General features: G+C 49.2%; 1 protein-coding gene across 1 annotated transcript in view; it reads left to right on the forward strand.

Moving 5' to 3' along the window:
* The window catches only part of SKOR2 (SKI family transcriptional corepressor 2), a 19,328-nt gene continuing 19,039 nt past the window's right edge, over positions 12,700-12,988 (forward strand). The window contains exon 1 of the mRNA XM_021381080.1: positions 12,700-12,988. This exon is cut by the window's right edge and continues 1,843 nt beyond it. Coding sequence (XP_021236755.1) covers positions 12,792-12,988 — 197 coding nt within the window. The 5' untranslated portion in view covers positions 12,700-12,791.

Genomic DNA, 12,988 nt, shown 5'->3' on the forward strand with positions numbered 1-12,988 from the left:
CAGGGAGACTAATCTTAGCTCACCTTCTATTACTTGTCAAACATTATATTGCAACTACATTGTCTTGTTCTGAACTGAGGTCTGTAAGCAGCAGCAAGGCTTTACAAAGATGCTGCAGCTCAAAAAAAGGGTCAGTTCTTAAACACGGCAAAAAATCTGGGCTTTGTCTTCTCACTGGAAAGTAATCTACTGACATCAATGGGTTTTGGATTCAGCTCCTGCTGTGTTATTAAGTGAATTATTAATTATTAATAATAACATAACAGAAATCACGCGTTGCCTTATTCAACCATTCCATTTTGTCCTATGCGGGGGTTTGGGGAAAATACAGTCGCCACGTTTAAATACAAGTGTGGATTGATTGTTCCTCCTCTTTGCTCATTGCCAAGGAGAGTCTGCTTACATAGGGGTGTCCAGCTTTAAATGAATATTGATTGGCTGAAATTCATGCTGTCTGCTCCTGTTGAACTGGCAAAACTAGAAATGTCAATAAAAGTGGATTGAATTTTGAACGATATTAAAACTTTCTGGAGCCAAGGTAATCATGATGGAAAAAAGTAATAAATGGCTGCAGACCTTACAGAAGTGAGGCTCTTCCTACTGCTGTGAGGCCCTCTGGGGGTAGGTGTGTTTATATCCAATGTTAAAGACAGGTAGAGCTGCTAATGGCCTTTCAGGTCTTTGACTGCAGCACATATAAATAAGCCAAGTGGGTGCTCTAACTCAGACCTTCCTAAAACTGGAAGAAAATGCAGTGACATTAAAGCACTGAGCTCACACATCCTTTTTCATGCTATTTCTAAATGGTTTCTATGAGAATTTGTCCTGTAGGTGAATCTGTATTTCCATCTGCCTCATCCAGCAGTTGTCTGTACTCCAAAGCTGCCTTCTTTTGCCATACAGTCGTGGTACTTGGGTGTAACCAGGGAAGAAGTTGAGCATTTAATATGAGAAAAGAGAAATCCACTTGCACAGCTTCCACAAGACGATGCATGACTGATGATACCAAACCAAGGAGATGAATTGGAATGCCTTACAGTTCTGGTGTGTACCTCAATCTTGACCTAGAACTTAGAATCACAGAGTCATAGTCTTAGAATCAGAGAACCATGGAACCACAGAATCATTAAGGTTGGAGAAGACCTCCAAGATCACCAAGACCAAGACCAACCCATGCCCACTGCCCATGTCTCCAAGTGCAAATTCCTGAGGGACCAGGAATAAAGAACAAGTCTTATGGGGAGCAGCTGAGGGAACTGGGATAGTTCAGTCTGGAGAAGAGGAGGCTCAAGGGAGGCCTTATTTCTCCCTACAACCACCTGAAAGGAGGTTGCAGCGAGTTGGGGTCAGCCCCTGCTCCCAGGTAACAATGACAGGGTGAGAGCTGAGGCCTCATGTTGTGCCAGGAGGGGTTCAGGTTGGATATTAGGAAAAAAAAAATGATACAACATCATTTGATACGACAGAAGGGGCATCATCCAGACGGACCTTGAGAAACTCTAAAAGTGAGCACAGGTAAACCCTCATGAAGTTTAACAAAGCCAAGTGCAAGGCGTTGCACTTGGGTCAGGGCAATCACATATATGCATATTGTCTGGAGAAGAAGTCACCGACAGCAGCCCTGCAGGGAATGACTTGGAGGTTCTGGTAGGTGAAAAGCTGAATATGAGGCAGAAGTGTGCGCTTGTTGCCCAGAAGGCCAACAGTATCCTGGGCTGCATCAGCAGAGGGGTGGCAGTGGGCAGAGAGGGGATTGTTCCCCTCTGCTCTGTTCTTATGAGACTCCATTTGGAGCACTGTGTCCAGGTCTAGGGCCCCCAGCCCAAGAAGGATGCAAAGCCGTTGGAGCAGATGCAGAGGAGACCATTAAGGTGATCAAAGGGCTGGAGCACCTACCCTACGAGGAAAGACTTAGAGAGTTGGGCTTGTTTAGGTTGGAGAAGATGAGACTGTAGGGAGACCTCACTGCAGCCTTCCAGTACTTAAAGTGAGCTTATAAACAGGAAGGAGAGTGACTTTTTACACAATCTGATAGCAAAAGGACAAGGTGGAATGGTGTTAAACTAAAAGAAGTGAGATTTAAATTAGACTGTCAGGACTGGGACAACAGTGAGGCTGCCCAGAGAAGTTGTGGATGCCCCATTTCTGAAGGTCATGGATGGGTCGCTGGGTAGCCTTATCTAGTGCTTGATCCTAACAGTCAGCAACCCTGCCCACAGCAGGGGGTTGGAGGTAGATGATCTTTGAAGTCCTTTCCAGTCCAAGCCATTCTGTGATTCCATGATTTCTAAGCTCCTGGGCCATCTTTCATTTTCTGTAGCTTTCCAATGATGCTTTTAGCTACAATTGATCTTTCTTTTTAATTCCACTGCACTATGAAGAAGGGAGCATGCAAGCTGAGCAGAGAGAGATTTTTTACCCAGCTACATTCTACAAAATCTCTTGGAATGCTGGTGGATTAATAGTTCTCCATAAACACACTCATATCCTTTCAAAGTGCATAAATTGAATCTTGAAGAAGAGGTCATATTTTTTCAGACTTGGGTATCTCCACTGAGAACTATCAATGCAAAGAAGATTGATTTTCAGAAATACCCAGGCTGGACAGATGGGCAGCAAAACAGATTACTCATGGGCATTCATATTTGAGAGCTTATCTTTAAAATGTTGGGTTATAAATGGCTCTCTGCAAGGTCGTTCAGTACCCATCAAACTGGAGGCTTCGAATTCCAGGTTGCTGAGTTGTTGGGTGTACTCTGGCATGACCTTACCACCATATTTCACCCCACAAAACCTGTTTTGGCAATTCTGCTATTTGAACAAAAACAGAGAACTCTACTTTGAGAAACCTGCAGATTACTCCACTGTAGCTTGAACCGATGGCTGAAAGGGACATGAGGGACATACATGGCTTAGTGAGTATGTTGGCCATAGGTCAGCAGTTGGACTTGATGATCATAAAATCATTAAGATTGGAAAAGACCACTAGGATCACCTAGTCCAACCCCAACCCATCACCACCATCTTTGTAGTCTTTTGCAACACTAACAGTTCCATGGAAGTGTTTCCATTTGCTGGTCCGTTGACTTCTGGCATGACAGCCTGGGACTTGTAGCACAAATTCTTGCCTGGAGCAGATTGATCTGATCATTGCTGGCATGGAGAATCAGGAATCCCAACAGTCAGTTGCAGTATTGGCTAAGAAACGCCAAAAAGAGATCTTTAGGAGTTGGACTAAATGATCATTATGGGTCCTTCCAACTCAGGATGTTCTGTGATTCTATGAGTCCTGCCTTACAGCCACTGATTTCAGAAGTAAAAATGATTCCCACTGTCTTTAGAAGGCATCATGAAGAGGAGAGCACTGATGGAGCACTAATACCTCAACACTGCTTGAAAACTGCACTTACAGCCTTTATAAAGCCATGAAACTTCTCTCCCCTGAAGAAGGGTCTTTGCTCTTTGAAAGAGATTTTCCTTTGTAAATTCATCCTATGTTAGACCCTGAGTGGCCATGAATTTGGGATTCGCCATTCTCTCTGTTTCAGCTTTGGATGCACAGCTCTACCCTGCAACCGCCGGATCCCGCTGCTCCTCCAGCTCCAGCAGCACTTCAGTGGGAGTCTCAGGTGCACGGGGGAGAGATTTAATGGATTAAACAAACAGAGCGAAGAAAAGGCAACCACAACATAAGTGCACGTACACATGTACTGCATTAATACACACCAAGCTACAGGCAGAGAGGAAACAACACCCGGACACGTTTGGGGTAAGGTTTTTTATAAGTTTAGCCTCATGCAGCAGCACGATGCACAGCTCCTTTACTGCTGCACCATTTCTGTGCTGTGGTCAAAGAGAATCAGAGGGAATCCAGAGGAATTCCCACTCCCTGTAAGGTTTCACCTACACAAGGACGCTCAGCAAAATTACACAAATTAAGACGAGGATTTAAAAGTGGATTAATTAAACCGTGTGAAACCCCTGCGAAGGTTGTTCTTAGAATTCAGGTGGTCTTCATTCCATTTAATTTAATTCGCTTTGGAAATTAATTCAGATTAATTGCCCTAATGGTCTTTATGCACCTATCCTAGATGAATGTTGGGGTAATAAAAAAGATTGTAGCCCAATGGCTTCGCAGAGGTTTTTAGATTCATACCAGGAGGCTCTGGGGGGAATAGTAGGGAGCCCACAGAGTTTCTTCCCCCGAGACCCGATCCTTTATCATGTTCTCTTGAAAAAAAAATAAAATAAAATGAAATCCTTTGACATAAAGAGGAACAATATCCAAATCTCCTAATTCCAGACAATCGGATTCGGCAAGCCTGAAGCCAAAAGAAAATCAAAACTACAAGAGAGGGGCTGCTACTGGAAGGGGGTTTGTTGGAAATTGCCTTAAAGAGATAACTGCTGCAAATCTGCTCTTAATAGGAGGTTCTTCTTGAGAGCTCTGCCCAGAGGGTTCTTCAGGAGGGATTTGCTCATTGGCAGCTCACATCTGGAGACTGATGCCCCTTTGGGAGGTCCCAGCCAAATTTGGGTGGGGGACAACAGAGGCACAAATCTGAAATTTCTGATGGGTTTGTGGCACTTTTCTTTGTCAGTCTTTGAAGCCATTGCAAGCGAGGGGGGGATTGGGCTCAACTCTGCTCAATCATGTTTGCATATTCCTGTTTTGAACGCCAAGTAGGTATCAGAAAAAAAAAAAAAAAAAAAAAAAAACAGAAAGAAAATGAAACTGAAATTTTAGTCTGTCCAAAGAGATGAATGCAACCCCAGCACGATGGAGCTGTAATAGAACAGCAACAACACTTATAGCGCAAATAATCAAACACTAATGGGATGGGGCTGGAAAGAGGGGAGTGGGGGGGACTTATCCCCCAGATGTTTAATTTTGAAGCAAAAGTGCTTTAAACCTCAGTGGGAAACTCAGAGCCCCCCAGAACCATTTCAGTGCCATTTCCCCTGGTGCAGCTGAGTGAAGTGCAGTGCTATGGGGCTGCAGCATGGATTTGGGTGGGGGCTGTGGGGAGATCCTGGAGTTCCATGCACTCCTTAAACTCCACGGGGAGAGGGGAGAAGCCCTGCAGACCCTTTGGCTTCATGCATTGAACTGAATTTGCTGCTTGGGTATATCTGACCCTGTTTCATGGCCCAGATATGGTTCAAATATTTTTTCTATTAAAAAAAAGAAAAGAAGAAGAAAAAGAAGGAGAGGGGAAAAAAAAGAAAGATAGAAAAAAAAGAAAGAGGTGTTTTAAAAGGAAAAAAAAAAAAAGAGAAAGAAAGAAAACCCAAGGAAAGATAACGTTTTTTTTTGACACAAAAGTGCCGCTGTTTTCTGTACAATGATGACAAACCTCTCCCGGTGAGCACTGACAGGGAGTTTTGGGGACACCTCAACCCGGTGGGGACAAGGGGCTTGGACATCCCACTGCAGGAGAGCCGTGCCCCTCCTCATAAATGTGGAACCTGAAGAAGAGGGTCGGGGGCGGGGGGAGGGAGTGTAAATTCGGGAACACCCCCCAAAACTCCTCCCCAGCGCCACTTCTTTGGGTACCCTTCCCGATGGGGAAGCAGAGGGATGGGGCCACCACATCCCCAGGGGCCGGAACCCCTTGGCTGTAGGGTGGGAGAGACAATCCTCCATCCCGTAATACTTTGGTCCCATTCTTTCTTACCTCGGGGTACACGCACAGAAAACCGCGCAGGCAGCAGCACTCCCCTCCCCGCAGCCAGCGCAAGGCTGTTCTCTTAATGAATTACTAATGAGTTCAAATTGGACAGCCGGCTTAATTAAAGCGTAGAGGCGCTGTGTTTACCACGTTGTAATTGAACTCATTAGGGCTCCGGCTTTGTGTTTTGAAGCAGCCGCCGCGGTTCGCCCCGTCGGGTGAAGCGCTTTGTGGGGACGGAGGTGGGGAGGATTTGAGGGGGGTGTCCCGTCTTTTCTGATCCCATTCCTCATCCAGAGGCGTGTGCTAGGCGGGGAGGGGTGCTCCTGCTGCCCCGCAAAATATTTGGGACCCCCATCTTGTAGAGAAAGCAGTGAAAGAACACTTTTTAAAAAAAATATTTTTAATTTTTTTTTTTTTTTGTAGGGGGGGAGACTTTAGGAAGCAAAGCACCCCACTCCCCCGCAACACACTGCTTCTGACCCCCCTAATTCCTCCTTTCTAAGGCTCAGAGTGGGGTCCCCCTCCATCCTCCGCAGCCGTCGGGGCGGCCCTACCCTGAGGGCGGTGGCGGTGGGGCGGGGGCGACCGCTGTTCCCCCCTCCTTTCCTAGCGAGGGGAGGGGGCCGGGGAAGGGGGCGGCTTCCTCGCGCCGCTTGCAGGGCTCTGCGTGGCTGCTAGAAGGCGTCCGAGCCCCGACCCACCCGCGGCACATCCTCGGCGGCACAGGCGGGAGCGAAACTTCCACGGAGCCCGACCCGGGGGGGCTCTGATGGAACTGGGGAGGACAGGTAAGCTGTGGGGCTGGGGGTGAGCTGTGGGGCTGGCGGTGAGGTCGGGTGGGATGGGGAGGAGGGAATCCTTCGTGGAGATGGTGATGGTGACAAGGAGGATAATGGCATTTGGGGTGGGTGTGGGTCTGGGGGGTTCTGCGCTTCTTCTCCCCACGAGTTTGGGGTGCAATGCTGGGAGGGAGGGATGCGTCGGAGCTGTGCTGTCCTCCTTTGCGTTTCTTGGCTGCCTCGATTTTATTTATTTTCCTTTGGAATTGTAAAGTTGGGGTCGGGTTTAGAGTGCAGACAGGCAGCACAGAGCTCGGCCGGACCCCAAACTTGGGTGGGCTCGGGGGGCACTCGGCCTCCATTCCCTCTCGGATGGGAAGTGGGCGGAGAGGAGTGGAGAGAGGTGGGATAAGGGACAGTGAGCTGTTGCAGAGTGAGATCTCTGCTTTGTCCGCTCCGAGGTTTAACGTTGGGGGAAATTTATTAATATTATTTTATTAATGGGGTTTGGGGTCTGATAGCTGGAACACGAAATATGTGCACATGGGGGAAGCCCTCTCCCCCTCAACCTTCAGCTGTGTGCTTGTTGCACGGCTCCTGCCCATCAGCTGCCCCAAAGCAGTGGTCTATAAGATCCCATAGACACTGCTTATATAGGGTTGGCTTTAGGGAAAGCATGCTCAAGGCGGGATATCCTCTCTGATTTTTGACCTTAATCATGAAATTATGGTGAGGATGGGAATGGATTATGGAGATGGAAGGGAACAGAATTTGTGTTTGGATGCAGAGAGGCAGAAGGCATCGAGGTGAACCCCGAAGAAATGGGAACTGTCGAGGAGAGCAGTAAAAGCCAACCAACCCCAATCCCCACAGGTTGTTTGTTCCTCATAAAATACAACTCTCCATAGCAGGAAGTTACTGCAAACATTTATCAATAATGAATGAATCTCCTGTAATAAAATACTCGCGTAATTAGCTACAGGCAAGTGCGTGCATTATGCCAAAGCCTTTTGCAACTCTTTGTTGGAAATTCAACTCAAACAGAAGAGCAAATAGTAAGAAATAACAATAATAATTAAAAAAGCAAAGCACCAGTCAGCCTTTCCACATCTTTTTTACACCATTTCTGAAATCCGAACTGTTACTCCTAAAATATACCCGATAACTCTTCGGTGAATTCAGAAGAGTCATTAACATTCAGCTTTAAGTGAATGTTAACAGTAAATAAAGAAATCTCTTGATTGTAATCGTCGCAACAAAGCAATAATAAAGCAGTGGGTGGTCATCAGTAATGATAAATGTATCATTATTACTGTGCGTTGGGAAAGGGGTTGAGAAAGTGCTACCGACTTTGTTAGTGGTGAGCGCGGTGGCAATTCGTTTCTTAGCCTAGGAAGAAAAAAAAAAGCCATATAATTTTATACACAATTTAGGTGAAAATAAATTTAAATCTGTATATTACATTTTTAATTTCAAGATAGTAATTAAAGCTGCTTCATTATATCTCCTCGGAAACTCTCAGCGCTCGTCGTAATTGCCTGATTGCACGAGCTGCTTTCTAAGACACCCAAGGTTACTGGGTTCTGAAAAGTGAATTATTCACTGACGTGATGAGTTTTCGCCCCATCGCGTCACGTTTTCCGGGAAGTTCCAATTCGTTGGTCCCAAACCCGGTGATGGAAGTTGGATCCGATGTTCCCTATGGGTCCCTTCCAACTTGGGATATTCTCTGATTCGAAGTTTGTTGCTCTTATAGACACTTACAACAGACCCGGTCCTGCTGGAAGATGCTCTGAGCACTTTAATTTATGCATTTGTAAGAAAAATCAATCGCTGAGGCGATTTTCGTTTGGGATATCTTTTTTCCCTACAAGGGTTAATTCACCCACATCCAAATTCCCGGCTTCCCCAGGCAGGACAAAAAACAAATCGCGTTTTTTTATTTTGAAGCACGGAAGAGCTCGGGGTGGGATGCGTCGCACCGCTCTGCTCCTCGTAGGAGGGGAATGAGAGCCGCAAATTGCAGTTCGGTGCCGGGGGCGGGGGGAGCCTTCCCCGGGGGGAGCGCTGAGCTCTGCACGTACCTTCACCTCCGTTCTGACCGCTCGGAGCGCACTGGGAAGTTAGCAGAGACAAAAGATGCTGTTTATTCCTCCTTTCTTCATTTTGCGCCGATTTTCAGCCGTCGGAGGGGTGGCAAACAGCCCCGAAACACCCCATCCCCAAACTCTGCCTGTGAATTAAAAGCGCCGGGAGGAGCTCGCGTTTTTCCCCGTTATCATCGTTATATGCGTCTTTCCGAGGCGTCCTCTCGCCACTAGAAAAACTCCGCGCAGCTCTCTGCCCTTTTGTTGTGCCTAGCTGCGTTATTCAGGAGCGGAGACAAAAGCCCGAAGTGATGCGATCTAAATGAGCTGAGGGCTTTTCCAGATGGGACCACCTCTATTCCAAATGCCCCCTCCTCTTTCTGCTTCATATTATAAAAAGCGATGACAAAAATAGTACTTAGCAAAGGGCTTCACTGGACACCAAACAGCGCAGCGAAATATATAGCCAAAAGTATTTTTAAAACCTCTTTTGCTACCTAAATTTTGTTGGAAAAAGGGGTTGAGAACGATACTTTGTGCTCTACTTTCACGGCTGTGAGTTTCAATGGGATGCGGAGGGGTGGGAGGAGGGGATGGATCCGTGCTGGGGGTGGTTTTCTTTGTGGTTTTTTAAGCGCACCGAGATTATCTCGTTCCTCGTGGGCTGTTCTCGTATTTAAGCGCTGGGGAAGTAAATAAAGGGCAGGAGAGTGGGATGAGGTGGGTTAAACTTGGCCGCTTCTCTTTGATGCTCCTTTTTTTTGCACGAAGCGATTCGCAGCGAAGTGGATGTGCTGCTTTCGCCTCGTTACCAAGGCAGAATCGAGACAGGGAAGAGAGGAAAAGGAGCCAGGACCGGTATTTGTCCCTTCCTGGCTTCTGAGAGAAGTTTGTCCGCTTACCCCTCTCCTCTCTAACCTAACCATTCCAAACGGCAAAGAACGAAATGAACGGGAGTCATAGGAGGCGGCAGCAGGACAGGAGCCCGGGGCGGCAGATCCACGGGGAAAGAGCACGGACACCCCCTCAAGCCGGGCTGCCCGCCCCGCTCCTCGCCGGGGGTGCAGGCTGGGCTCCGGCCCGCACGCGGAAGTGGCGAAGGGGTCGGAAGCGGACGGAGCGGCCGGGGAGGGCGCACCCGGCCCGGGGCCACCTGCGGGAGCCACCCGGTCCCTGGGCGGACGGAGCTTTCTGCTGCTAGCCGAGGTCAAGCCCTATCCCGTGCTATTCCATGAGGTTTCCCGACAGGCTTAAGCAGAGAGAAAAGTAGCGAAAGGTATAAAGTCGCCTCGCTGAAGGGGATCACCCCATTCCCAAGTCGTAGAGGTCCGCCGAGCCGGGGACGGTGCTGTGGGCAGTTCCCGGGTACCACGCGCTGCTCGGCACTCCCCTGTCCGTGGGGACTTGTGCACGCACAGCACAAGTCCCCATGGGTTTTAGTTTTCCGTACAGTATAAATTCGGGAAGCCCTCCAGTTTCTCCCACGGATTGCAAAGAGGCAGCGAGCAGGTGACCAAACAACTTTACTTAGCTTTTCTTTTGATGACGGTGAAGTGAAAGGCAGGCAATGACTAACGACTTCGCACCGAGTTTGAATTTCAGCCCCTCTCAGGCTGCGAGGCCCGAGCTTGGGGTGGGGGCTTCGTTGAAGACGCAACGCAAAACCCGCGCATCCCTTTCTTTTGCTTCTCCTCCATCGCCGGGGCACAGAGCCGGGGCCGAGGCTCTCTCCATCCCCGATTCTCCCAGGAACCGTCGGGGCAAAGCCCTCGGGGGCCCCCACCGCTCCCCGGCGGCGGCCGCTGCGGGGAAGAGCGCGCCGAGAGCCCGCAGGGAGCTGGCGGCTCCTCCCGGTCCCCCCCGGTGACAGGGAGGGAAGAGAGAAAGGGAGATTTTCTCCTCGACGTTGTCATAGATCAAGCGATGCGTGACTCGGGTTTAAGCAATGAAACAATTGGAATCAATTAGCTGGCGGAGAAGAGTTTGGAAGTGTAAAATTCGCGTCAGCCCGGTTAGGAAGCATTGATTAAAATGTCACCGGTGTGAGGTCACGGCCACGGAAAGCAGCGGGCTCCGCGCAGGAGAGACTCGGGAAAAAATGGGGGGGGAGAGGGGAAAAGGGGGAGCCTCTGTGAGACAGGGAGTGGAGTTTAATAAGAAGTGACAGAAGTAATAAGGAGAGATGGAATCTTTTTTTTCATTTTTTTTTATATGTATATTTTTTTTAGCGAACGGGGGGGCTTCGCCGTTTTGATGCCCGGTGGAAAAAGGAGTGGAGAGAGTTCGGGGATCGCCGTGGGTGTCTCTGGGACAGATCGGCGCTGAGATTTTCGCCTGGACAGGTGGGAAAAGGAAGGGGAAATAAAGTGTAAATGTCACGTTTACGTGATATTTGGGGTTGGTATTGCTTGCGTGGATGGAGAGGAATGCAGAGATGGTTGCGGGTTTGTAAAAAGGAAAAAATTGGAGGGGTCTTAGGAAACATCGCATAGTCCAGATTTCCACCCGAGGAGAGAGCTTGGAATTTTTTCTCTGTTTTTTAGCCGCTCCCTCAGCTTTTCCCACTGATCGGCACCGCAGCGAGAAGAACGTCTTGAAATATCCACTTTTTTTTTTTGCTGCACTTTATTCACCTGCTTTGGAAAAGAAAATAAGAATAAGGACCTGCAGACTATTTGCAGGAATTTTTGATTTTTTTTTTTTCTCTAGTTTGGGGCATCATGCAATTAGAAAATTGCATTTGCGCCGCGTTATGAGTGAGATCAGGTTTGGGGAATGGCAGTTTTGAAAGAGGAGAACACATCAGCACTCTCGCCTGTGTGTGGCACGGCTGCAGCTGTTCGGGGCTGGAAATCAACTTTATTTCACCCCCTTTATCTTTTCTCCCACCCCGTAATTTGTAACAATATTTGAAAATACTGACTGAGAAAAGACGTGGGTTTTACACTGAGGGAGTATGTTCAGTTTCTTGGAAGCAACGTCGCTCATGTTGTGGGGGAAAAAAAGGGGGGGGGGGAGGGAAACAAAAAGGAAAGGGAAAAGAAAAAGAAAGGGAAAGAAAAAGAGGGGGGAAAAGAAATGAAATGGGAAAAAGAAGGAAAAAACGGGGGAAAAAGAAAGGAAAGGAGAAAAGAGAAAGGATAAAAAAAGAAAGGAAAGGGAAAAAAAGAAAGGAAAGAGGAAAAAAGAAAGGAAAGGGGAAAAAAGAAAGGAGAATAGAGGGAGAAGAAGGAGTGGAAAAGAAAGGGAAAAAAAAGAAAGGGAAAAAAAGAATGGAAAGTGGAGGGGGAAGAAGGGAGAAACAAGGAAATGGAAAAAAAAAGGGGAAAAAGGAGAGGAAAGGGGGAAAAGAGGGGAGAAGGAAAGAAAAAAGAAAGGGAAAAAGAAAGGGAAGTGAGGAAAAAAAGAAAGAAAAGGAGGAGGAAAAGAAAGGAAAGGGAAAAAAAGGCAAAAGAACAGCCCCCTTTCCACCGCCCCTTCCCAAGCCCCCCCGTCCCGGCTCGAGGCTCTTCAGGACGCGCTGAGAGCTGCGCGGTGCCCCGGGGCCCCGACGGGGCGTCCCGTCCCCTTCTCGTCCGGGGAGGACCGGAGGGAGGGATGGGGGGCGGTGAGGGGGGGTCCGGCCCTGTCCACCCCCCCGGGTTCTGACGTCACCGTGCCCACGGGGGGGGGCGGCTCCCAGAGAAGCGCGTAGCTCCGCGCTGCCGCCGCCTCCTCCTCCTTTTCCGTGCGCGGAGCTCCGCGGAGAGGGCAGGGGCCGGGAGGCCGCGGGGATGCTCTTCCACTCCGGCGGCGGCCCGCGGAGGTAAAACGGGGATCGGACGGAGAGGTGGGAATTGGGGCGGTGGAGCTGTGGGGCAACCGGGGGGTGCGGTGGGGCACGATCCTCACCGCACTTGGGGGATTTATGGGGATACTGAGTGGAATGTGCATGGTAATGCAAAGGCAGTGAGTAGGGAATGGGGCGGGAGGAGCGGAGAAGCACTCAGTAGGAATCAGTCTTCCCAGAGATCGCTTTAGAACAGGGCTCTGCGCGCTCCCTCCCAGCAAAATCAAGAGAGGGAATTTAGGGAGCAGGACAGCTTGGGAACACATTCCCCTTCACCCTGCCCTCCCCCTTCCTCCTCCCCTTCCCTTGACGGGGCCCCCACTTGGCGGCTTGGTGTCCCTCTTTTTCTGCCCTGCTGACGGCTCCATGTCTCTCATTCTCCACACAGCTGGAGCACAGCAGCCCCCCTGGCACTGAAGAGATGGCGACCAGCCCCCTGCCTGCTCCCACGGACATTTTGCTGCCATCTCCATCCGGCGCATATCCACCGGACCCCATGAGCCAGCAGCAGCGTGCTGGCCACGCCGCCATGAAACCCAACCAAGTGGGGCAGGTGATCCTCTACGGCATCCCCATCGTCTCGCTGGTGATCGATGGGCAGGAGAGGCTGTGCCTGGC

Source organism: Numida meleagris, chromosome Z (assembly GCF_002078875.1).
Source record: "Numida meleagris isolate 19003 breed g44 Domestic line chromosome Z, NumMel1.0, whole genome shotgun sequence".
NCBI lineage: Eukaryota > Metazoa > Chordata > Aves > Galliformes > Numididae > Numida > Numida meleagris.